This window comes from Ahaetulla prasina, chromosome 2 (genome assembly GCF_028640845.1).
Source record: "Ahaetulla prasina isolate Xishuangbanna chromosome 2, ASM2864084v1, whole genome shotgun sequence".
NCBI lineage: Eukaryota > Metazoa > Chordata > Lepidosauria > Squamata > Colubridae > Ahaetulla > Ahaetulla prasina.
This window is the reverse complement of record NC_080540.1, coordinates 35,873,443-35,901,244: the sequence shown is the minus strand read 5'-3', so window position 1 is coordinate 35,901,244 and position 27,802 is coordinate 35,873,443. Positions and strand designations below refer to the sequence as shown.

General features: G+C 39.1%; 1 protein-coding gene across 2 annotated transcripts in view; it reads left to right on the top strand.

Annotated features, from left to right (window-relative positions):
• Positions 1 to 27,802, top strand: part of CADPS (calcium dependent secretion activator) — a 445,851-nt gene that overhangs the window by 365,001 nt on the left and 53,048 nt on the right. For both annotated transcript variants that reach the window (XM_058171468.1, XM_058171467.1), the window contains 2 exons: positions 4,320 to 4,352; positions 11,168 to 11,275. In XM_058171468.1, the coding sequence (XP_058027451.1) occupies positions 4,320 to 4,352; positions 11,168 to 11,275 (141 nt within the window). The remainder of the gene's footprint in view (positions 1 to 4,319; positions 4,353 to 11,167; positions 11,276 to 27,802) is intronic.

Below are 27,802 nucleotides of genomic sequence, written 5' to 3'. Positions count from 1 at the left end.
AATGTCCGAAATGAGGTATGGGTTCCAGACAGGCGAGCTGTATTCAAGAATTGGTCTAGCATGTTTTATATGCTCTGGTTAGTAGTGTAGTGTTTCTGGAGAAGAAGCTACGCAAGATGGCTTAGGGCCCGGGTACTTACAGGACCACCTGCTGTTACCTTATGCCTCCCACCGACCCGTACGCTCACACAGAGAGGGTCTTCTCAGGGTGCCGTCCGCCAAGCAAAGTCGGCTGGCGGCCCCCAGGGGAAGGGCCTTCTCTGTTGGAGCACCTACCCTCTGGAACGAACTTCCCCCTGGTTTGCGTCAATTACCTGACCTTCGGACCTTTCGCCGTGAATTGAAAACGCACTTGTTTATCCAAGCGGGACTGGCTTAATTTTTTAAACTTTTGAATTTTAATAATTTTAATTGGGGTATTTTATGAATTTTATGGGTCAAATTTGACGGTTTTAAATTTTCGGCCATTTATAGAATATGTTATTTTAATTTTTGTTTTAATTTGTATATTGTACTGTTTTTTAATCTGGCTGTACACCGCCCTGAGTCCTTCGGGAGAAGGGCGGTATAAAAATCTAAATAATAAATAATAAATAAATAAATAAAGATTAAGTTTACAACTCTTAAAGCCTTTTTTGTGATGTAGTTGCAGTGGGCTTTGGCACTTAGATCATTTGATATGAAAACTCCAAGGTCTTTAACGGGGTGGGGGTCATCTACAAGGTAATGTCCATCGAGCTTGTATTTAGTGTTCAGATTCTTTTTTCAAATGTGTAAGATAGAGCATTTGCTCTTAATTAAATAAATTAAATAATTATTTAATAATTATGTAATTATTAATTGAATTTAATTATTTAATTAAATTAAATTTAATTAAATTAATTAATTTAATCATTAATTTAATAATTAAATAAATTAAATAAATGTTAATCTTAACATTTATTTCTCTATCCATCCTGAGCATGTGTCAAGCACTGCAGATGCCTCCAGATAGATGGGATGCAGACAGTGATGGGATTCAAGTAATTTAACAACTGGTTCTCTGCCCTAATGATTTCTTCCAACAACCAGTTTGCCAAACTGCTCAGAAAGTTAGCAACCGGTTCTCCCGAAGTGGTGCAAACTGGCTGAATCCCACCACTGGATGTGGACAATAGTTTATTGTCCATAATTGGTTTGTGAGGTAGTCTCGAGATTATAGATACTACTTTGCATTGAACAGAATGAACATGCATGGATTAAAAGTGGCTTTGATTGCACTGGTGGCACACTGGCCAAAATGTGTCCAGTATGATCAATGTAATCCCTACCAACAGTAGAAATGCAAAGCTCTGCATGTAGCAAAGCTATGACTAAGGCTAATAATTGAGGATAGCCCTTTACAACTTCCTAAACAGCATGAAACAAAATTCTTGACTGACTAAAGTTATGAGAGGTGGCAGAGGTGAATATATGTGGGTCCCATCTCATGATGGCCATGGAATGCAGAAGATTCTAATTTGTTGTGTAGTGAATGTTGTCTGAACACCTGGTTCAGCTGATAAATACATACAGGGAAGTGAAGATATTAGTTTGATTATGAACAAAAAGCCTAAAATGTTTTGCAGAAAGTATGAACTGGTGTTATCTAAGTTGTTGTGGATATGTAGGACAGTAGGAATCCATCGGTAGATGCAAGCAGCACTTTGGTGAATGGAAGAACCATATATTTAAGGGACCGCCTACTGCTATCAAATATCTCTCACCGACCCGTGCGCTCTCACAGAGAGGGACTCCTCAGGGTGCCGTCAGCTAGGCAGTGCCGTCTGGCGACACCCAGGGGAAGGGCCTTCTCTGTGGGGGCTCCCACCCTCTGGAACGAACTCCCTCCAGGACTTCGTCAACTTCCGGACCTCCGAACCTTTCGTCGCGAGCTTAAAACGCACTTATTCATCTGCGCGGGACTGGATTAGATTTTAAAGTTATTGGTTTTAAGGGGTTTTTTATTATTTATATTGTTTTTTAAATTCGGCAATAGAATAAGTTTTTTAATTGTTGTTTTTTAATATGTATTTATATGTATTTTAACTGCCTGTGAACCGCCCTGAGTCCTTAGGGAGATAGGGCGGTATATAAATTTGAAAAATAAATAAATAAATAAATAAATATGAATTTTAGGGGGAAATGTACAATTTTCTGAATGAATGGGATTCAGAAATTATTCTCATACGTTACCTGGTTGAATGGGTGGGAGCAAAACAAGACGATGCAAAAAAAGTGATTGGGCCATTTATAGACTCTAGAGAACAGTGAAAGATACGTATCTGTTTAGACAAAGATCAGTTTGTTTTGAACATGTGAATTAAGCATAAATCTATTCAGGTGAGAGTATGAATATATATCTAAAAGCATGATTAAGCTGACGGAAGCGTGAATTAAGGAAGGAAAAGGGATGTTGACAGATTCCGACAGACCATGTTTTGGTAAAGTCAATAATAGACTTGAAAGAAAAATAGATATAGAAGACAATGTTGAACAACTGAAGGAAAAGAAAGGTTGAATCTTGTGTGGACATATTATTAGTAAATAGATTAATATCCCAACAGAATAAATAGAAAATGACTATAAGGCAAAGTTGCTTGGAACAAAGTAAAAAAATAAGTGTGTCTAAGAGAAAGGTCAGTTACATGAGTTGGAAATTTGAAAAATGACATGTGTTGGAAAAATAAAGTAAAAGGATGGTAGAATCACAAAAAATGCACTAAAGAGAATGATTGCTACAAAAATTAGGATTAGAAAAAGATACTGTATAATATGTTTAGAGAGAAAAAGATAGATGCAAAGAATGTCATCAAAGCTAGCTAGAAACAGTTAAGAAACAAGCATGAAAATACAGACCAGTTTTATGTCAAGAGAAACATTAATAGTAAGATGAATGCAGTAAGAATAGATGCTTCAGAATTATATCTGGAACAAAGGTTGTGTAAAATGAATGGATCTGGGTTAATTATAAAAGTAAGTGAATTGTATGAAAGAATTGCATTGAGGCAATTTGATTGTATCAAGAATATTAATGAGGACTGAATTATGAAACAAATATGTAAAAATAGAGTGAATAGGAAGAGAGAGGAAAAGAAAGACTGGGGAAATGGTGGTTGGATAGAATGCAACCTAATGGTAGATAAAAATAGTAGAAACAAGGATGGTTAGCAAGAATAAAAAGCATGGATGTCCAGGGAGGTTGGGCAAAAAGGGTTAATGAGAAAAAAGTGTATCGTTATGTACAATGTTTGTATTTGCATCAAAATGTCATATATAGGTACCTGGGGGCTGCAGCTTGCATTATGATGTCACAATGCACATTTCATCATCTCGATAAAATCTCAACAGTGCAGACACTCCTGGCACTGAAAAAAGTGACTTATGACCATTTTTCATACTTAGAATAGAATAGAATAGAATAGAATAGAATAGAATAGAATAGAATAGAATAGAATAGAATAGAATTTTTTATTGGCCAAGTGTGATTGGACACACAAGGAATTTGTCTTGGTGCATATGCTCTCAGTGTACATAAAAGAAAAGATACGTTCATCAAGGTACAACATTTACAACACAATTGATGGTCAATATATCAATATAAATCATAAGGATTGCCAGCAACAAGTTATAGTCATACAGTCATAAGTGGAAAGAGATTGGTGATGGGAACTATGAAACGATTAATAGTAGTAATCATTGCAACATCCCCATGGTCATGTGATTTACATTCGGATTGACGACTGACTCACATTTATGACAGTTGCAGTGTCCTGGGGTCATGCGATCACTTTTTGCGACCTTCTGACAAGCAAAGCTAATGGGGAAACCAGATTCACTTAACAACCGTGTTACTAATTTAACTACTGCAGTGCTTCATTTAACAAATGTATTAAGTCCTAAAACGGGGCAAAACTCACTTAACAAATGTTTCACTTAGTAACATAAGTTTTGGGGCTCAGTTGTGGTTGTATCCCAAGGACTATTTGTATCTGGAGTGGTATAGTGAATGCTGTTGGTATAAACTAGATACAATTGTATTTCCCTTTCCTCTCTAATGCTTTTATTCCTTCAGTTCATAATTTCATTCTGAACTTTGCACAAGATAGCTTACTTCAAAAGGGAATTGCATGTTGGATGTGTGTGTGTGTGTGTGTGTGTGTGTGTCTGCCATATACCATAAATTAAACTTATCACTTGTTATTTTCTAACAATGCTGCAGGTATCATAATTTGTTTTCCTATATTATTTTATTAATGTAAAAGTAACAAATTTTAATGTCTGCTGTGTTTCTATTTTAGGTGAAAGCAGCTTCCAAATACGTGGATGTGCCTGTAAGCTTTATTTAAATATAGCACTCTCTCTTTTTTTTTTTCCTTCCCACCCTCTTTGTAACGGAAGTGATGCTTTTTTACAATGATTACAATGATGAGCTCTTCTCTTAATCAATGATGATAATGAGAATTTTAATCAAAAGTTTATGAGAGCTGATCCTTTTTGGATCTTTCTCAGTGATCCTTGGGAAGACTGGTATCTCTGTCCAATAATATGTTAAAAGTAAATGTTATACCGTGAAAAATATGGAACAAAGATTATGAAAATTTGTGACCTCTTTCATTATAACCATACAGCTAAATTATCTGTCCCAGATCACAAAACATGATCACTCTTCTTTGAGATGTGGAAGAACTTTTAAAGACTTTTAACGAATTGGCTGTAGCCTGGACTTTTTTTGCAAAGAGAGACCTCAAGAAGGAGATCAGAGTAAACAGACTTTATAATTTATTTATTTATTTATTTATTTGTCAAGAACGTATTAGGTAATTTTTATAATTATAAGCATGACTTGAATACATAAAATAGATACAAGTAGAGGAAACATTAGGACAAAGATGGTAGGCACGTAGGACAGTGATGGTGAACCTTTTTGGTACCAAGTGCCAAAAAGGGAGCACATCACATGCACACGCGCTCATCTGGGCCGTGACCAGGAAGAGGAGCTGTCCAGGGCGCATGCGGGAAAATGAATTTCTGGTTTTTGGCGCGTGCATGCGTGCCAACCAGCAAGTCTTCCAGTTACTACCGCGCATGCACACATGCCGATCAGCTGGCCAGTGCACATGCTCACACCAGAAAATGGAAGACCAGCTCTTCCGGTTTCTGGCACTGCCACACACACAAAGGCCAGCTGATCATTGCGTGTGGCATGTGCGCCTGAAACCCAGAAGATGAACAGGCGATGCCACATGTGCCAGGCGACGTGGCTCCACCTGCCACTTCGGACACATGTGCCATAGGTTCGCCAACATGGCTCTAGGAAGTTCCTGTTGGATCACATTGTCATTGTCAACATCTTGAAGTAGTGAAGGTTTCCAAGGCTGACATGGAGGCAGGCTTATTATGGGATTACTTCCCTGTTTCCTCCTTTGACCTCCAGGGAGGTACAGTAATTCTTCATTTTGGATGGAAGAACATTACTCAGTAAAAAAAAAAATCAAGGCAGAGCATAAAGAATGCCGATGTGGAAACCCTTGAGCTCCTAACAAGGAACAGCAACCCAATTTAGTCTTTCAAAACAAGAGAAATTGGCACTAGACTGATTCTCATTGTTATTACTGGGTACAAATCTGATGGGCCTCTTTCTTTGCCAGGAAGCTTCCTTGGGTTTTGTGCCCTTTCTTCCAGGAATGACCAAGTAATTGGAGAGGGCCTGAAATACAGCAAAGCCTGACATAACATTGTTTGAAATGAATAAAAGCTCTACATCAGAATCCAGACTTAGCAGGTGCTCAGTTGTTTAAAATGGTAGACAAACAAAGCTAAAATGAGTGGGCCGAAATGGAATTATGTTTGTTTTACCTTCCACAGCAAACAGTTCCAACAGCTTGTTTTACTGTTGCACAATGTAATAAGAAATGATTACTGTTACTATTATTATTAGTTTAGTTTATTTATTTATTTAATATAATAATAATATCAGAGTTGGAAGGAACCTTGGAGGTCTTCTAGTCCAACCCCCTGCCCAGGCAGGAAACCCTACACCATTTCAGACAAATGGCTATCCAACATTTTCTTAAAAACTTCCAGTGTTGGAGCATTTACAACTTCTGCAGGCAAGTTGTTCCACTGATTGTTCTAACTGTCAGGAAATTTCTCCTTAGTTCTAGGTTGCATCTCTCCTTGATTAGTTTCCACCCATTGCTTCTTGTTCAAACACATTGCTATCTCATCACTTTTTTTAAAAAAAAAAAACCTTAGCAGTTTGCATGGAATATAAAACCAAATAAAATATCCATGCTATAAGCTTCCATCCAAGGGAGGAGAAGGAGGAGGAAGAGGAAGAGGAGGAATTTCTGAACTGAAAAGTCTTGGTACAGTTCAAAAGAAAAGCATAGTAATTAATTTCATCCAATAAAATTAATGCACAACTTAATCATCAATAAAAGTCCAATAAGTTAAATATTTACAACTAAGACAGGAATGTCAAACTCGCAATATCATAACAGCAGTGTCACATGATGTATTGTGATTTTTTCCCCTTCTTTAAACCTCATGATGCCAGTGCATGACGCATCTGGCTCGCAGGTCACAATTTTGACACCCCTGAACTAAGGCAAGATAAACACAACATCCACATGTATTGAAAGTCCTATGTATTGACACGCTATAATATTGCAGAGTCTATATTCAATCCAAAGCCAATATACCCCTAAAAGCTACCTACCTTAGGAAGAGTTGACTAAAATAATCTTTTTAAAGGCCATCCAATTTTCACAGAGGCAAAGGAGAAGAGGGAGCTGGGACATCTCCAAAGACTTGGGGAATGGGAAAAGAATGACAATGGTGCCTGGAGAAATGTGAGGACTAAGCATGTTGTAGGAAATGAATAAGGGGAGACTTTAAGAAAGACCTTGGGAGCCTGGGCAAAGAGACACTGCCAAATAAGAGATAGCATAGCCCACAGTTGGATAGCAGATAGGGCAAGAAGCTCAGAAGAGACCATCCCTAGTTTCTCAGCCTGTAAAGCCTGTGTGTATGTGAAAGAGAGAGAGGGAGGGAGGGAGGGAGGGAGGGAGGGAGGGAGGGAGATTGTACTTCATGCTTACAAGATTGATGTCAACCATACAGGGTAAACCAAATAGTAATCACAACCACATGAGCTAATTCTACTTTATTGTAGAAGCTACGCTGACAGACTCATGCAAGTGTGAGAGTGCAAATTTCTCTCTGTCTCCTTTACAGACCCACCTTGAATGTGTTAACTGTCATTTTAATATTTATTTTCCAAAACAGCCTTTTAACTTTAAGGCAATAATACTTTTTGAGGGGAAAATGGTAAGTGGTAGATGATAATATAATATAACGTAACGTAACATAACAACATAATATATAAATATAATACAATAAAGTTAGTTTGCAGAAAAGTCTTCAATTTGGTCTTTATATATTAAAAATTATATAAAAGACCAGGTTGAAGACTTTTCTGCAAAATAACTTTATTATTCCTTTTTTTAAAAAAAAGGAAATGGTGCTGCAGCCTGTTATCCAGAGCTTGGATTAGATTGCAAAGAGTCCTCAAAGATCTCAGGCGAAGCACTCTGCATACCTGAAATTAACATTTAAATTAAGTTAAAGTGCAAGTTAAATTAAGTTTAAGTTGGAGTCAGGGATTATGATTGTTAAAGCAGGAGACAATTGCAGGCGTTTGATTTTGAGGATTTACAGATAAGAGCCCCTGATCTAAATTTTTATTTCCAAATTGTGTGTGTACGTATATCCATATTTATTAAGATGTTCATAGGAAGTAAATATAAATTATATAGACTGTGGCTCAGTGGGAAATTTCCTTCAATATATCTTTATGGGGAAAAGGCAGGGAAAAGTTAAATATATATTTATATGCCTTTATTTTATTTTTTCACTTAGCCTAAATTTGATTTTTATTTTATGGTGTTACATCAGTGGTGGGTTTCAAAAATTTTTACTACCGGTTCTGTGGGTAGGTGTGGCATGGCTTGGTGGGCATGGCAGGGCAAGGATACTGTAAAATCTCCATTCCCTCCCCACTCCAGGAGAAGGATACTGTAAAATCTCCATTCCCTCCTCACTCCAGGGGAAAATTATTGCAAAATCCCCATTTCCTCCCGATCAGCTGGGACTCGGGAGGCAGAGAATAGATGTGGGGGGCAGTCAGAGGTGATATTTACCAGTTCTCTGAACTACTCAAAATTTCCACTACCGGTTCTCCAGAACTGGTCAGAACCTGCTGAAACCCACCTCTGTGTTACACATTTTTTCATCTAAAATAAGTCCTGCTCATTCATAAAGCCCAGTAAGATATTCCTGATATTATCCTATTTTAGCCTCACAACCACTCTTTAAAGTAGAGTGAGATGAAAAATAAAAACCTGCAGCCCCTCCACTGAACATTACAAAGAAGCAAAGTTTGGCAGCCATTTTCCTCTAGTTCAAACCAGTTGTGGGATTCAAATAATTTAACAACCGGTTCTCTGCCCTAATGATTTCTTCCAACAACCAATTCACCAAACTGCTCAGAAAGTTAACAATCGGTTCTCCCGAAGTGGTACGAACTGGCTGAATCCCACCACTGGTTCAAACTCAATTATTATTTTTTTCCTAACTGGGAAGGGTAATCTTGCAGAAAAAGCCACCTTAACAATTGACTTAGCCTTAATCATTGTTTTGCATACAAGGAAGGAAGGTAGAAGGAAAAAGATCCAGAGTACCAGGTCTTAGGCATGTTAAAACCAAATTTCCAATATTGTTGTTTTTCTAGATCAGCAAAAAATTTTGCTGATTATAAGACAATGAAGATCTCTTTTCCTGTAATATCAAAAATCCTCTCTTCCTTTATGCATGCACAGATGCAGAAATGTCATCCTTAAAGAGAGAAAAAAGAAAGTAGTAGAGAATTTGAATTATTTATTTTGTTTCACAGCTAGATTTTTTTTAAATTTATTAAATTTTTATACAACCCATTTCCCCTACAAGATGACTCTGGGAGGCTTACCATTACCGCCTTGGATTTACAGCATCTTTAGGTTAGCTGTGCCATTCTGTCTGCCCTTTTGAATTGCCAATATTATTAATGGGAAACTCTGCCCCACCCTACCAACATACGTACCAACACACACAAACTAACTCTTTGCAGAAAGAAGCAAGCTGCAGCCAAAATCGGGCATTCCAATCTAGGCAAAAGCTTTGCTCTCATATACCAACCAACCAAGTATTTGCCTGTCTAATTCTGGAAAATTGGTTGCTGAGAATTAAATAGTGGCAGCACTAATCCATTTTTTATTATTATTATTATTATTATTATTATTATTATTATTATTATTTCAACCTTAGTGCAGTTCACTTGCTGGAAATTGCTTTGAAAAAAATAACATCATCATATTGTACTGTATATTGTTCTCATTGTTGGTTTTTTTTTTAAATTAATACCTTGTCATTGTTTCAGTAGGTGTTAAAAATGTTACTGGCATCTTAGAGCCAATCATTGCCCTTTGCTTGATAATTGTATTTTCTATGTTTATATACACAAACGTGCATGCACACACACACATGTGCACAAATGTGCATGCACGCGCACACACACACCAAGTTATGCAGGCACCTTCCTACTGCTTCTCAAACTTCCTAATTTTCACCCAGGAAATGGGTGTTAACTAACTTCAATTTACAGTGGATGACAATCACATCTCATTGAGAAATGATACTTTGTGATCTGCAGTAAAACACAGTAATAAAAGTAATGACACCCATTATTATGAAACTTCCCATGTGACACCAACATTTAAGATTTGTGTGGCAGCGTTTATAATGACTCTTATTTTAGCATTTTAATGGGTTTCCTTTGAGATGAGTTTGATTCCATTATATCAAAACATCCAGCTTACTTAGTGATTGTTTTTTCCCCCCTAAATTATTTCCTTTATTGCTTCTGGTGAGCATAATACAAACTGTCATAATCATTACATATCTTGCAAACTTTATACATTCAGATTTAAGAGAATTTGGTGTGTTGCCACTTCATGGGAATGAAATGACAGGAGATGAATGGAGCAGTTTCATATTTGCTTACTCAAAACGCAGTCTGACTATTTTAAATAGGACTTATTCCCACACAGAAGGTTGCAAATGCATTGGAAATACATTTATGATACAATCGAACCCAAATTAGCCAGAATTAAAGGTCTGTTACTTTCATTGGGCTAAAGTAAAGTACCTCATTTCCATCAACAACTATACACTGGCAACCTATATCTATCACTTGAATGCTTTTGGTGTTTTTGATATGTAGGAAATAGATTTGGTGGTGGTGGGGAGAATATAGCAATAACTCCAAACAATATTTTCTTTTTAAATATATGTTTTTGATTGGGAACTCAAATCTGAATATAAAATATATTTCAAGAACCTTTGGCCCAGCGGTGGGTTTCACGTTTTTCTATTACCGGTTCTGTGGGCGTGGCTTGATGGGCGTGGCTTGGTGGGTAAAATCTCCATTCCCACCCTACTCCAGGGGACGGTTACTGTAAAATCTCCATTTCCTCCTGATCAGCTGGGACTTGGGAGGCAGAGAATAGATGGGGGTGGGGCCAGTCAGAATTTTTACTCCGAACTACTCAAAATTTCCACTACTGGTTCTCCAGAATGGTCAGAACCTGGTAAAACCCACCTCTGCTTTGGCCCATTAGATTTGCATAGGTGTGAGGGTTCCCTTTTTCATATTATAGTAGAGAGGATTTTTGTGGAGAAGATGATTCTAAAGAGGTGACGATTAAGCCCCATGGGTTGTTTTTGTTGTGCTAATTAGGTCAAGAAGAGAAGGAAGGACTGAGAGAGACAGAAAGAGAGATTTGACTGAGCTATGCAACACTTAGGTGACTTTAGCTACCTGCTACATACAGCAAAAAAGTTTTGCTGATTCCCAGATAAGTCTCAATGTGTCAACTAGAATAGCTCCCTCGGCCATAATGTTAAGGGAAATAGAAGAAGGAGATTATAGTGAAATATGCTCACCACTAAATAAACAGGCTGTCTTGGAGAGATGCCACGTTCATGCTTCTTCCCTCCTTGTTTCCGTCTTAATTTCCTCTCCTTCTCACTCTTTTTCTCTATACAGAAACCAGGGATGGACGTTGCTGATGCCTACGTGACCTTCGTTCGCCATTCTCAGGACATTCTGCGTGATAAGGTCAATGAGGAGATGTATATAGAAAGGTTATTTGATGTAAGTAAATGCCCCCTCCAGCTTGGAGATCCAAGAGGGAGAGCTGCAAAATGTGACAAAATGAGACAGGAGGATAAGTCACATTTTGAGAGAAATGATTAATGATAGTATTCTCTTTTTTTCCTTTTTTGTTGTTTTCTCTTTATTTTTGAAAGAAATTTCTGTTTTTTCTTTTTTTTCTGAATGATACTCAACCTATTTGCTACTTGTCTGCTCTAATGCCTTACTCCAAGCCACTTTGACTTACTTTCCCTCTGTTTAGATTTTAAGATAAGAGCACCTTAAATCAATGCTTATCACTCTGACCTAAGAATGTATCAGCCATTTTTCTTAGCCTTAAACTCTTGTTCCCCAACTGGGAGAGAAGGTGAACACTCAGGAAAGAGTACACTTGATCTGATTGCAAGTAAAACTTTTCGCTGAAGGACCAGCAACTTTAACCATAATTTGACCCATTTTTTCAAAAATTAAAAATGAATACACATTATTATTATTATTAGTAGTAGTAGTAGTAGTAGTAGTAGTAGTAGTATTCTTATTAATAGAGACATTTCTGATTTGGAATATAGTTGTATAGCTTTCTATTCAAAATTAGTTTGAAAATATTGGAATGTTTCTGTATCCATTTTCCAATCTGAATAAATAAGGTTAATTTTGAGGTCGGATGTAATTCCAACTATAAAGAGAATGTAGCACCCAATTATTTTAAAGAATTAACTCCAATTTTATTTGAATGTCATGCATTTCACAGTTTCTTCGCCTTTCTGATGCTTTTTTTCCTCTAGAATACAATTTTTTGTCCTGACAGTAATTGTAAAGCCTAGCATTCCAATTTACAGCAGGTGCTTAATATTCTTGCTCCAGTCACTTGTTAGGAATGCATGTTTCTTTGTGTGTTTGTGCAATTGTACAACAGCTGCCTTTGTCTTTGCTATCCATGCTCTAAGTTCTCTACCCTCCCCTGTGTTCTGGTATCCCAATTTGAACACCTTCAGATTCTCTGCAGGTTTGTTTTACCTGTTTTCTTGCTTACATTGGATTGAAAAGCTGTCTGTCTGCCGTGTCCACCTTCCCCAAATTTTCCCAATTCCTCTTATGATTGATTCTCGTCTTTTTTCCCATTTTCCTTCCCACTGAAGCCTCTTCCAACTGCATAATTCTCTTTGTTCAGTCCTCCTTCCCCCCCCCCCCGCAAGATTAAAATGGAACTTATCTCCCATGTCAAATGTTTTATCACATTATATCAAGTGGCATGAATTGGAGTCAAATAATCTTCCTGTGTATATCTACTAGCATGACCCATATCCACCGAGAATGCCTCATTCATGCATAAAGCTCTCCAGAGATTCCTTTCCTCTTAAGAGAGTTTAAATGTGAGACGCAAATCACCTTTCCACTTGAGGCAGGTTCTTTTCTCTCGGTTACAGACTTGCTAGCCCTCTCCCTGTTGCTGTAAAAATTCTCCAGTTAGCAGAACATTTCCAGGGATTGTTCTTTTCAGGGGTAACCTTTGCACTGAATATTTTCCAGTTTGTATCTCAGCCAATTGCCGTGAACTTCTCAAACAGAATAAGTACCTGAAATATTTCGGTTCAATCACATCCCAGCTGTATCACAACTGATATTAATACAGGCCTTGGGTACCATTTATATAGAGGAAAAGAAAGGCTGTTCAATAAATAAATGTGTTTTTATCTAGACACCCTCTTGGCAGAACAGGAACTGTATTACAAAAGGTAACTGAGGCACATCTGCAAGCCATACAAACCCCATAGGAAGATACGTTATACCCTGGACGACACTGGGGTTAGAGCCACCATTTGTGTCTCTTTTGAGGAACATTTCCAAAAAAGTGATAAAACATAGAAAGGGAACCTGTGGCTCTTGAAATGTTTTTAGGGGTGTCTGCAGGGAGGCGGTCAAATAAAGTCAAAATGGAAGCCCCAACCATGCAATCAAAGCCCCAACCTTTTTTTCATACATTGTAAAAAAAAAAAAGGAAGGAAGGAGTTTTGATCACACGGTTTGGACGACCATCTTGATGTTTTTGTTCCCATCCCATGGATATCTCTGAATGTTGTTGAATGAAAACTCCCAACTGCCCCATTATGGCAATGGTGGAAGATCACTGAGAGCTTTATTTGAAGCTCCATTGTAAGGGTTTGATTGTACTATCAAGAACCATGCCTATAATATTTTTGATGTTCCCTTTTGGAGTAAACACGTCAGCCATTCAGGTCCTTACTTTTTGTAAAATCCAAAAACATCCATTATATACACAAGCCTTCACTAGAGAGGGACAACTTTCCTGAAAGAACAATGAAGTCTTTTTGCCCAAAACCCTTAGATTTTAATTCACACACACTGTGGTGATGTCTGGTTTGCAGAAATATAGTAAATACAATAATTCCCAGTATCTCATTATTTCCCAGTCACCATCCTGTTTGAGAAAGCATAACTAATCATTACATTATTTTTATCATGGTAAACTGGTTTCATAAGGATTTTGGTTGTTGCTATTTGAGATGACAAAAAAAGGGGGGAGTGGCTCAGTGGCTAAGATGCTGAGCTTGTGGATCAAAAGCTTGGCAGTTCAGCGGTTCGAATCCTTAGTGCTGCATGATGGGGTGAGCTCCTATTACTTGTCCCAGCTTCTGCCAACCTAGCAGTTTGAAAGCGCATAAAAAATGCAAGTAGAAAAAATAGGGACCACCTTTGGTGGGAAGGTAACAGCGTTCCGTGCGCCTTTGGTGTTTAGTCATGCCGGCCACAACACCACGGAGATGTCTTCGGACAGTACTGGCTCTTCGGTTTTGAAACGGAGATGAACACTGCCTCCTAGAGTCAGGAACGACTAGTACATATGTGCGAGGGGAACCTTTACCTTTATTTGAGATGACATAAGAATTTTCACCTTCAGCTGTCACAGGATACAAGAGTTCATTTTTCTCTTGATAACCTAAAACAGACTTCCTCCAACCTAGCCCTGTCTAGATATTCGGCTTACAAGTTCCACCAGTGCCTGCTGAGTGACAAATGATCAAAGATCTTGAGGGGATCAAGTTGGATGAAGCCATTTTAATGCCTATGAACCTGGCCAGTTGACAAAGTTGGCTTGGCTTATTTCAGAATCAGAAATGCCAAAGCAACAACAAATGTTTATTCTCTCTTCTCTTTCCATTTGATACTTTCCCTTCCCTGCCTGGAATATTTTTTAAATGCCATTTTATTAATACTGTTAGTAATACATTTACTGAACTGTTAATTTTGCTTTTATTCCCAAAATCATCCACTTGATACTGCATAATACTCATTTCCTTTATAAAGCCTTGTTCCTATGGGTTAGAATAGGATTATTCTCCTTGATGGATATTAGCATATGCAGGAAAGTATTTAAATATTACTGTGTAGTCCACTCTTGAATCACATTTGTTCTGTAACTTAAATTTATTATGGAAAAAAAGCCATTGAAAATATGGTTCAGATTGCTGGAAGACATTGTGATGGTCTACAATCAGCATCTAATAAGGGTCATTTTATTTTCCAAGAACTCTTTATTGAAATACAACATTTTTTTTCTTATCCATTAAAATTCTAGCCACAAAGAAGGAGTAATGAGAAAGTAAGGATCATTTATAATATACAGTTGTAGTTTAGGGCCACATATGTTCATCCACAAATTTATATGCTATGCCTTGAGCATGTATTTTCATTGTATACACAGTTCTGTAAGTTAGTTTAACATCTTCCATTACCTAGACAAAATTCTGATCCCATATGGTAGCTAATGAATCCCACTAAAGTATCAAGGCCTCATCCTAAATCGGGTCCTAGAACTTTACATAAATGGGTAAGAAATCATAATTTGGTAGAGATGCAGTTTCTTTGTGGTCCATTAAGAATTTTGGCATCTACTGATGAAACCTGAGGTTGGGGAGATAAATATAACCATGTTATTTAACGTTGATTTTAGTTGAACAAAACTGGGAACCTAATATATTTCCTCAGTATAAACTAAATTCTAAGCATTGAAAACATATTTGTTCAAAATGATCTGCAATGTCCATCAAGCATTGGTTTCCCCCCACCCAACTCCCCATTTCCTATACTTCCGATCAACCAGGGAGATTCAGTATAGAGGTGTTTTTGTTTTGTTTGCTTTTTTCAAAAGCCCTAGGAAATTGTCTACAACAGGGGTCACCAACCCCTGGGCCGCGGCCCACTACTGGGTTGCAACTTGTTCAGAACCAGGCCACAGAGGGGGAGGACAAGCATGTGTGCACAAGCGGCAGCCATCTTGCACTTATGGTGGCCGCTTACCCTCACGTGCAAAGCTCCCATTGCACGAGCAGCAATGACTTTCCCTAGTGCACAAAGCTCCCCTTGCACAAGTGGTTGTTGTTTTACACTCCTGCGCAAAGCTTCCCTTGACACAAATGGAGCTGCACGCACTCACACATGCCTGTCTACCACTCACAAGCAACTATCCCCTCCACCACCACCATCCCACTCCGGGCCGCCAAGCCAAAAAGGTTGGGGACCGCTGGTCTAGATTCCTACTTTGGAAGTGAAATTTAACTCTGTTTGATAACCCTGATCGGTAAAGCAAAGCTTAAATCACAAACTCCTAACCCGATAATTATGTAGATTTGTGTTTCAATATACCAGGGAGACTCTTTTCAGACAAGGTCTAAACCACACAGTGAGTAAGAGGGAGACGCTGCTCAGGTTGGTCTCTTATTCACATAGCAATAAATCAGTGTGGACCGTTTATATGTCCATTAAATAAATCATAATGTATTTATTTATTAAATTGTTATAAGTCCCCAATAAGGTGACACTGGGCAGCTTACAAATCATAAAAAGAGAAAGAGAAAAGTAATTAGAACTGTACAAATTAAAATTTTAAAACTATGCAAAAAAGGCAGACCCAAAGAGATGAATAGCATGGGGATGAGGTCTTCTTACCTCATCAACCATCTCCAGCAGTGAACAACCTCTTTGAAGCCCCAAATCAACAAGCAAAATCAAGTTTTAACAACCCTCTGGAAAGCCAAAAGTGTGGGAGCAGTTCTCACCTCGGGTGGTAGGGAGTTCCACAAGATCGGGACCACAGCAGAGCTCTTCTTGACCAAACCCAACATGGGTTTGTCAAAAACAGATCATGCCAGACTAATCTCATTGCATTCTTTGACAAAGTGACAAAATTAATAGACCAAAGGAATGCTGTCAATATAATTTACTTGGACTTCAGTAAAGCATTTGATAAAGTAGACCATAACCTACTACTAGATAAAGTAGAAAAATGTAGGTTAGACAGCACCACCACCAAATGGATTCATAACTGGCTGACCAACTGCACTCAATGTGTAGTCCTCAATGGAACTACATCCACATGGAGGGAAGTATGCAGTGGAGTACCCCAAGGCTCTGTTTTAGGCCCAGTACTCTTCAACATCTTCATCAATGACTTGGACAAGGGAATAGATGGGGAACTCATCTAATTTGCAGATGACACCAAGCTGGCAGGAATAGCCAACACTCCAGAAGATAGGCTCAAGTTACAGACGGATCTTGACAGACTTGAGCATTGGGCGCTATCTAACAAAATGAAATTCAACAGTAAAAAAAGTAAGGTTCTACATTTAGGCAAAAATAACAAAATGCACAGGTACCGTATATGTGGTACCTTGCTCAATAGTAGTACCTGTGAGAGGGATCTTGGAGTCCTAGTGGACAACCATTTAGATATGAGCCAGCAGTGTGCAGCAGCTGCTAAAAAAGCCAACACAGTTCTGGGCTGCATAAACAGAGGGATAGAATCAAGAACACGTGAAGTGTTAATACCACTTTATAATGCCTTGGTAAGGCCACATTTGGAATACTGCATTCAGTTTTGGTCGTCGTGATGTAAAAAAGATGCTGAGACTCTAGAAAGAGTGCAGAGAATAGCAACAAAGATGATTAGGGGACTGGAGGCTAGAACTTATGAAGAACGGTTGCAAGAACTGGGTATGTCTAGTTTAATTAAAAGAAGGACTAGGGGAGACATGATAGCAGTGTTCCAATATCTCAGGGGTTGCCACAAAGAAGAGGGAGTCAGGCTGTTCTCCAAAGCACCTAAGGGTAGAACAAGAAGCAATGGGTGGAAACTGATCAAAGAAAGAAGCAACTTAGAACTAAGGAGAAATTTCCTGACAGTTAGAACAATTAATAAGTGGAACGACTTGCCTGCAGAAGTTGTGAATGCTCCAACACTGGAAATTTTTAAGAAAATGCTGGATAACCATCTGTCTGAGATGGTGTAGGGTTTCCTGCCTGGGCAGGGGGTTGGACTAGAAGGCCTCCAAGGTCCCTTCCAACTCTGTTTTATTATTATTAACCCTCTGGAATTCCTTAGGAGACAGATCCATTGGTGTGAGACAACTCCTCAGATACCCTGGGCCCATGTTTTGTTTTGTTTTATTTACATTTATATCCCGCCCTTCTCCGAAGACTCAGGGCGGCTTACAGTGTGTAAGGCAATAGTCTCATTCTATTTGTATATTTACAAAGTCAACTTATTGCCCCCCCAACAATCTGGGTCCTCATTTTACCTACCTTATAAAGGATGGAAGGCTGAGTCAACCTTGGGCCTGGTGGGACTAGAACCTGCAGTAATTGCAGGCAGCTGTGTTTTAATAACAGGCTATCTTACAACCTGAGCTACTCAAGGACCCTTATTTTGTGATGTATTAAATTACAGACTATATTATAGTCAATTTTGTGTAGTGGTTAAGGCATCAGGCTAGAAACTGCCCTGGACACAAACCCAGCTGGATGACCTTGGGCTAGTCTCCCGCTCTCAACTCCAGGAAGAAGGCAATGGCAAACCCTTTTCAAAAATCTTGCCAAGAAAACTGCAGGGACTGTCAAGAGTCAACCCTGACTCAGAGGCATTAAAGAAAAATTATCTTAAAAACAAACAAACCCAGATTGCATCTCCCTATGTTTATATAGAGGCAACAAAAAGAATGTATATTTGCAGTTGCTACAGCATGCTAACAATGGTGCAGATATATATATACATATACTGTGTATACCTATACCTATACCAGTTTATTGCTACATTACACTTTAATGCATAATGTAGAGCGGAATCATTAGAAGAATCCAAGGGTAGGTGAACAATGCAGTGAAACTACAGCACCGGAAGAAGTTCATTTCCCATTGCAAATAATAGCTACAAGGCTTCCTTTCTGAACATAGACCATTGCAATTCAGAGTTTCCTTAATTCAATTTGCGCTCTCACTCCCCCTTTTTCCAGTAAAAAAAAATTAGCAGTTAAAGACGAACCACACAATTACTGTTCGTCTTTGCATCACCCTTGACTCTGAAAAATCTCAATCAGCATTAATCTTGTCATGAAAACCATTGCATTCATTAACAGCGGTGCAAATCCTTTGACTACATGGGACCACATGCAAAGCAGTTGCATTTGAATCATTAAAGCAGCCACATCTTTGGCTGGGTTCACACGCCTACTTCCAAAGCTGCTCCTGGCTATCTCCCCAAGAGAAGTAGAAGTGTGTGGATGCTTATGTGGACAAATCCAGGAGACCTTCTGAGGTAGCCATAGGATTTTAGAAAGACACATCTTTAACCATTCCCAAAATAAAACTTGATCTACACTCTTACAGATTCTAAATCACCTGTTTCAAACAATTTGCAGTGCTCTAATATCAGTACTGCAGATATATAGCATTATGAGTATGGAAAACAGGCCACAAAGTATAGGGAAGTAAGTCTAGATTTCACAGGATATTGATTACAGAGTCCACAAATGGTGCAGATGGTCTTTCTAACTCCTCAGTCCAGACGATTAATTCTATAGCTTGTCCCTTGCTCAAACATACTTCTTAAAAGAAAAAGAGCATGTTTTCTGATATGAGAAATCAAATCATCCACTGAAGCTCCTAAGAATGCAAGGATCTAAACAAAAATTAATTTATTTCCCCCCACCTTCTTATATTCCTTGAAGACACAAGCCTGTCCAAGCAGAAGATCAGGATTAAGGCAGATGTGCTTACCAGCTAGCTCATCTGCTTAAGTCTGGCAGGCTCCGAGATCAGTGATTAAAAAACCATCTCGAACTTTGATGAGATCCACAGTCCCTGTAATATGCACTCCCTGATTGCTTTCTTTGATAGCCGCCCCCCCCCCCATGCATCCATCCAGCCCGTCTGCCTAAACCGGAAGTAGGAAGCATTTGAATGGAGATGATAGGCGGATTATATGGGTCAATTATACCCTTAATCTGCCTTCTCTGCAGAGATTAAATGTTCATAGATTGACTCTGTGTATTTGGCTTGCTCTGAGTAGTTACCAGATCAGGAAGGTTGCCCTTACTGAAAAGTCTGGTAAGAACTTAATCATGCAATGATAGGCTGCTGATACGAGGAAACCAACTGCTCTGTGCTTCTAGAGAAGGATTGATTTACCATTTCACCGCTGCTTCCTAGAATCAGTTGTATAACATGGGCCTAGAAATGCTAACAGAATAACATGGGCCTAGAAATGCTAACAGAATAACAGAGTTGGAAGGGACCTTGCAGATGTTCTAGCCCAACCCCCTGCTCAGAAGAGGAAACCCTATATCATTTCACACAAATGGCTGTCCAACCAATTCTTAAAAACCTCCAGTGTTGAAGCACCCACAACTTCTGGAGGCAAGTCGTTCCACTGATTAATTGGCCTAACTATTAAGAAATTACTCCTTGGTTCTCTCCTTCAGTAGTTTCCATCCATCGCTTCTTGTCCTGTCTTCAAGATGCTTTGGAGAATAGGTTGACTCCGTCTTCTCTATGACAGCCCCTTAGATACTGCAGGCAGAAGTAGCCTGCAGTACTGCATTCTTGCCTGCAATTTGGCAATTCGAATCTCACCAGACTCAAGGTTGACTCAGCCTCCCATCCTTCCAAGGTCAGTAAAATGAGAAGCCAGATTGTTAGGGGCAATAGGCTGACTCTGTAAACCACTTAGAGAGGGCTGTAAAGCACTGGAAGTGGTATATAAGTCTAAGTGCTATTGCTATTTTGCTTAATCATATTGGATGATTGGCAGAAATAATACTAAGTCTACCCTTAAAATAGCAAGATCCTATGCCATGAAGAGCTTTAAAGATGATAGTGAACACCTTGAATTGCACCCAGTAACCTGTAACCAATGCAACTCAAGAAGCGACAAAGCCATATGAGCACAATGCCAATGCCCCCATCCTTGCCCAAATCACTGCATTCTGAACCAACTGTAGCCACCATCTAAACTAAGTATTAGCTAGCTATTAGCTATTAGAAAGGAAAAGCCTAGAGTTTAAACTGCGGGACATAAACCTACTAAAAAGACTTTGATTTCTTTGTACTGCAGAGAAGAAATAAACATAGTGGGTTTATTTCTGCAGTAGTGGGTTCCAGTTACCTTTGCTACCGGTTCGGAATTGGGAGTCCTCACGCGCACGTGGGCTTCACTCGCACGTGGCACTTCTGCACATGCACAGAACCTTCTGTGCATGAGCAGAGCATCTGTGATTATGTCTGGGTGGGTGGGCGGAGCCTCCCGCTGTCACCACTACCAGTTTAACCGAACCAGGGTGAACCAGTAGAAACCCATCATTCTTAGCGGCAAGAAAGAGTCTAATCAAACGGCTTCGCACTGGAAAGTTTTCTACTGAGCAAGTTTTTTCCTGAATGTGTGCTTAAATACCTGGACAGTGAAATTTAACCAGCAAGCTGTGATAGCTGAAGCCTGACAGTTTGATTCCCTCTCTTTTGTTCTGAGATGACTTGGAGATCAAGGTTTAAACTCTGGCTAATGAATTTTTTGCAATCTTTCTAAAAGTTGATCAAGTCACTCGTGCTTCTGAATCTGAATAAATAGCAACCCAGATGCGCTAGTTAGTTAGCTAGTTAGATGATGAACCAGTGCATCCAGCAAAGGTTTTGGGACACAGTTGTGACTTTGTAACTGAACTATCACATGCAAATGTCAGAATGCTATTCCATAGTAGTCAACCTTGTTTGTAACATTGTTCCTTTGATTCCATATTGTGGCTTTTCCATCCTTGTAAAGGTCCATCTGTTCATTTCCTAGAATTATGCTTCAAATCTTAACTTATTTTCGGAAGGTTGTGTTTCAATTATTGGAGATTAAAGTCCCCTTATCATCTGCCCTTTATTTACAATCAAAATCAAAAAAGGAATAACCAATACTTCTTTGGAGCAATAATTTGCTGCTATATAAACTATCAGCAAGACAGTTGACCTGATCTTTAATCTATTGCAAAGTTTGCTTATAATATCCCTATTTATACTGCACTTCCATTAAGCTGTCAGTATATCTCTTGTCCAAGCTGTCAAATGCTCCTTGGATCTCACCTGTTCTAAGGGCCTCCTATTTTCTTCCAAAAATTTTAGTGATTTCCTAAGAAGAATTAGATCATGTATCCTACAAACACTTAGCTAATAGTTATTGTCAAGAAAGCACCTCCTTGCTTGAGACTACCAAATTTCCTCCTGCCATATGACCATCTTAAAATGTCAGATGCAAGTTAATTGGCATTAATTAAGCTGTACTTGTTCTGATTAATCATCTAGGGTTTTGCTTGCATCTTCCAGCTACACTGAAAGTTGATTCACCGTTTTTCTCTTGATCCTGAAATGTTTTCCTTGGGTCTTTACAAATTTCTGTTCCATTTAGGGGGATGGTGGGAAGGAAGACTATTTAAGTTGGACAATGTTTTAGCTATCTCAGGATTGGAGGGTCAGATTGTTATATATGAATTGGCAGGAGGACTACTCTATCAACCTTTCTTGGACTGTAACTGGTGACATTTACCCACATATGTCCTTCAACGATAAGATCAGAAACCTCATAGGGAAAAAAATGCAAGAACATGTTATATCAGGGGTCTCCAACCTTGGTCAGCTTTGCTGGCTGAGGGACTCTGGGAGTTGAAGTCCACAAGTCTTAAAGGGACCAAGGTTGGAGACCCCTGTGTTATATTGATTTGGGGGGGAAAACTAAGGAAGCCATAACAAAAGAGCTTCAAGAGCTACAAATATATAGAGAAATCATTTTCAAATCCTCTTGTATTTTGTTTTCTGCTAGGCCTTACGCAACAGCTTATTTGGTCCCTTCTTTGGAGTGGGCTGCTTGTCTTCACTTGTTCTTTATTTCTATAGCCATCTGATTTGCAAACATGTTTTTCCCTAGCTACCTTTACCTCACAAGCTCAAATTGTTTGATTAGTCCTGCTCTCAGGTTTCGTTACCTACCAGAAGTTCTGACTCTCAGACAGAGACCAGTACTTATTTGGGAATAGAAAAGGAGATATATATGACTAACAACCAGGGACAGAGATTTCCCCCAAAGATTGGGGGGGACTTCTGGGTTAGGGGGACTGCTGAAGAAATAGAAGAGATGGAATTCCCTGCTGTTCAATGTCAGAAAGAGGGGTGAGATGGAGTAGAGACCTGAAATTGTCCCACAGTTCCCTACACTCACCCATGACCAGAAGAAGGGAAGAAATATCTGACACGGGGTGACTGAGAGGAGGAAAAAGAAAGAAAAAAAAATATAGAAGGAGATAGTATCTGACAAGACCAAACCAACAGTTCTCAAGCTATGCAATGCCAAATGTCCATAAAGTCAGAAAAGCAGGAAGAAAAAAATAAAGTTTAAAACTCTAACGAAATAACTTATATAAGGGCAAATTACTTGTGTGTGTCATCTGTAATCAAGAGTCTAATCTAGCTACATTGGAACTTTTTCTAAGGAAAACTATCTCAGAAGAACAGGTTAAGTGTCCGGAGAGATAAGTTTTACTGCTGAACTGTGGTGTAAAGCCTGACAGGAGTCGTGTGGCCAAATGTATAACTCTAAGTGTTTGGTCCAAATCTTCAGACTTAATAAGCTATCATTGATCCCTGAAAATTGGACCAAAGAAGACAAAGGCTACTTCATTTGTGCATTAGCCATGATGACCAGAAGACATATTTCTAAGAAGCCTTGGACATGATTCTGTAGTATTAAACATTCCACTTGTGGGAGTATAATTTAGAAGCCTGTAAACAGCACACATTGATTAGATCAGCGGTCACCAACTGATGGTCCATGGACCACTGGTGGTCCACAGGAAAATTTTGGTGGTCCACAGAAAAACTATTTGGATTTTTAATATTGCACTAAATCCTCAAAATACGCCCCCTGGGACAGATATGTGCAATGTTTGTGTTGCTGCAGAGAGTATCCCCCTTCGAGGTCTTTTTGTGTGGGTCAGAGGGGGGCAGAAATTCTGACTCGGGGTCTGCTTCAGCCTCCTGGTGTGGGGCTTTGATTGAAGGCTGGAGGGAAGTGCCACTGGTGGTGAAGAGCCAGAGGACCTTGTTCGAGTGGGGCTGCATCATGGCCTGGAACTGGCTGATCATCTCAGCCCCCTGAGCCTCCAGGCGCCTGTACCTGGTTTTCCACTCCCGCAGGTCTTCCCTCTGCTTGGAAAGCCTATGCTCATAGTCCTCAGTGAGGTGCTTCTACTGAGCCTCCTCCTCAGTCAGATCCAATTTGAAGTGAGCGGTTTTGCCAACTCTTTCTCTTAGCTCCAACTCCTGCTTTCTGTTGGGGCCCTAAGGAGCCCTGGTGGAGAGAGGAGGGGCAAATAGAGGCTAACAAGGCACTCCTCGATGTGAGTGATATTAAGTTGGCCATGCCCACCCAGCCAGTTATTAGGCAGATAATATTAGTGGTCCCTGGGATTTAAAATTATGAATTTAGTGGTCCCTGAGGTCCGAAAGGTTGGTGACCCCTGGATTAGATAGTTCTTTGGGGGGGCAACAAAAAAAATCAGTTATGTGCTTTAATATTTTGTCATCGTTGTCATCTACCATCTAAATTTCAGCCATGTCCCAGCTGCTTCATTTCCCATAGGTCCTCTGAGAGCAAGAAGGCTTTCAGATTCCAGGATCTGCATTTCTGGAGAGAGTACTTAGCAATGATTTTATCAATAGCTTCTATCACCATGTGAAATGAAACTAGAGCTTCAGTAGACTCGCCAGCACTTCATACAGAAATTCGTGAAATTCTTTGGATTTCATAGTTGTTCTCAAGAACTATGAAATCCGAAGAATTTCATGAATTCTTTGTGCTGGACCTGTAAAACAGCCTAATGGTTACCATCAGCAGTGGGTTTCATATTATGTCACTACTGGTTTGCCCCATGCGCACCCCCAGTTCGCGCACGCATCTGCCTTTTGCACATGTGCCAGGCCTTCTGCGCATGCACCCGGCCTCAAAAATATACCTATTTAGGTACATTTTTGAGGCCAGGTGCGTGCGCAGAAGGCCTGGCACATGTACAAAAGGCAGCTGGGGCAGGGGGGCAGCCCAACCACGATTTACGCTACCGGTTCGGGCGAACCGATCCGAATCGGCTGAATGCCATCTCTGGTTACCATATTTATAATCGACAAATTGGGGGCAAACTTATTATTTCTGTTGATTATGTTTTCTCTGGCATTCACTGGTTGACAAGATAGGACATACCACATATTTTTGTGAATTTATAGATGTATGCACAACTCCCCTGCAGGAAAAGATGTGTCTGCTAGATGAGCATGTGAACCTTAGGTATTATATAGGAAATGTAAAATAAGGCTTAATCTTGTACTCTATTTACTTTCTTGTTAAATACCAGCTTGGTAGATGAAGTATATCTTTGCCATATATTCTGTTTGTTCTGGATGTTTTTAGTTTGTACCATTTTTCTCTATAGATTAAGATATTATCATTTATTGCACTCTTGGAACTAGGCGTATGCAAATTGTTCTTGATCTGAAATGTTTCTCCTGTATTCCAAATTCAGGATAAAATATGCTTCTCCAGAATGGTTTTTGTGAGGCCATAAAAATACATGGTGTGTTATTGGTTTTTTTGCCCATATTTGGAACAAATTCAGGATTGGCAGGCATGGTTTTGAGTATTTCAGATAATGTCAAGCATGGCCATTAAAATTTTGCTTTGTGGCTGGTGATGGATTTATTTTGGCTTCAAAAAAAATGTCTCTTAGGTAGTAGAATCACAGGGCCTGATCATATTGTTGCTGCTACTGACTTAGGGTGGGTGATATGTGAAGTGCGAGGACAGAACAGCAGGTAGTACGTTTTTGGCTCAGAGTTAAAAAGCCATATTGGGCTGTTCTGTGCTGCTTATTTCGTGCAGAGAAGATGGCTCTCACCTGTATTCCTGTCTACCCACCGGTAGTAGGTAAGTTAGATTCTTTTTAATTCTTTACTGTGTAGAACTTGGGGTTTCTGTGGGGAAATTGCATGTGTGTTTTGTATACTACTTTTTTTCTGCAGGAAATATAAGCAATTGTTTGCTAAAAGGATGTTTAAAATATTGAGGTAATCTTCTTAGTCGGTTTTTCTGTAAATTGAGTGGCAAATAGTAGTCAATAAAGATACCTTTTATTCCGGTGATTCCTGGAATCCCTGAAAAACAAAAGGCAAGAGACCTATTTTAAGCCGTTGTTTTTCATGACCGGAACATTCAAAGCATTTCAAATGTTATACTACTAAAATACAAAACCTTTGAATCGTCTTATGTTTAGTTTTGTCAGAACCCAGCCAACCTAAATTGTTCCAAAAGAACATACCAAGTGAGACTGTTTTGTTCCAAGCTTAAAATATTCTTGTTTTGTGCATAAAAGGACATTGTCCTGCCAGAGATACTATTCAAACTGGAGATTTACCTTCTGCCCTTCTGTTATTTGCTCAGGCAGATTAATGTTTCCCTTCCTTTATATCACTACACATTAGCAAAACAAAAAGAGATGTAGAAGGAAAGGAGATTATCAACATGCCAAGGGTATCAAATAAAAACAGTATTTGAAAAGTCAATGAGCTGAATGCAATTTTTAGAACAATGTTCATCAACTTACTGCTGTCAATATGTTTTGCATTGCAACTCAATGATCTCCAAGTGCAAAAAGAGATTGTAGCCTTGAACATATTGAGGGAGGGGATTATAGTTGATTAACAGAATAACATGGTTGGAAGGGAACTTGGAGGTCTTCTGCAGCAACCCTCTGCTCAAGCAGGAGACCCTATACCATTCCAGACAAATGGTTGTCCAATCTCTTCTTAAAAACTCCAAGGTTGGCAATGTACAGCTTTGGAGGCAAATTGTTCCAATGATTAATTGTACTGTCTGGAAATTTTTCCTTAGTTCTAGGTTGGTTCTTTCCTGATTAATTTCCATCCATTGCTTCTTGTCCTGCCTTCAGATGCTTTGGAGAACAGCCCGACTCCCTCTTCTTTGTGGCAACCCCTGAGATAGTGGAACACTGCTATCATGTCACTCCTAGTACTTCTTTTCATTAAACTAAAAGTAAAAGTTTCCCTGTCCAGTTGTGTCCTATTCTAGAATGTGGTGCTCATCTTCCTTTCTGGGCTGAGAGAGCCAGCATTGTCCGAAGACATTTTTCCATGGACATGTGATCAGCATGGCTAAATGCCAAAGGTGCATGGAATGCTGTTACCTTCCTACCCAAGTGGTACCTATTAATCTACTCTCATTTGCATGTTTTTTTAACTGCTAGGTGGGCAGGAGTTGGGGAAAGGACGGGAGCTCACCCCATCATGCAGCGTTTGGGTCTCAAACCCGGGCTGTGAGCTTTCCAGATGGCAAGCTCAGCATCTTTAACTGCTGAGCCATTGCCCCCCTTCATTAAACTGGACATACCCAATTCCTGAAACCATTCTTCATATGTTTTAGCCTCCAGTCTCCTAACCATCTTTGTTGCTTTACTTTGCACTCTTTCTAGAGTCTCAATATCCTTTTTATATCGTGGCAACCAAAACTGATGCAGTATTTCAAGTGTGATCGATTAAGATAGATGTAGAACTTTAAAGTACAAAACTAAGAGGCAGAGGAGCTCAGCAGGACATGAGATATAGGTGTAGGTGTAGGTGTTGGTTTGGCTTGACTTTTTTGCTGCACTTTCGATTTGACCCTGAAATAATTTGAATTATTAATTTCATCAATAATGGCAAGAATATTATTCTTATTAATCAATATTAATTGATTTAATCATACATTTGTGAGACAGGTATCGCGACTAACAGTGATGTGCTGTTTTATTGATTGATGAGTAAATATGTTGATTATTCATGTTTTTCTTTTTTATATATTAAAAGCTATTTTGTGTGGACCTCATCAAAATTTATTTGTAAATAAATGCACAAGGATCATTTTCTCTTTTATAATTACAGACTATGGCAGTTTTGCAGAGTCAGGTTATTTGCCCTTATTAGCATTGCTTCATAGTTTTGACTCTAATAAAATAATCATGTGTTGAGTCTTCTTTGGTCTTTGGGATCAGTACATTATATTTGCTTTAACTGGTTTGATATTAACTTGGTGGCACATAAACAGACAATGGCTGGTTTATATATAAAAAACTAAGCAAGGTCAAGCCTGAACAATTGGATTGG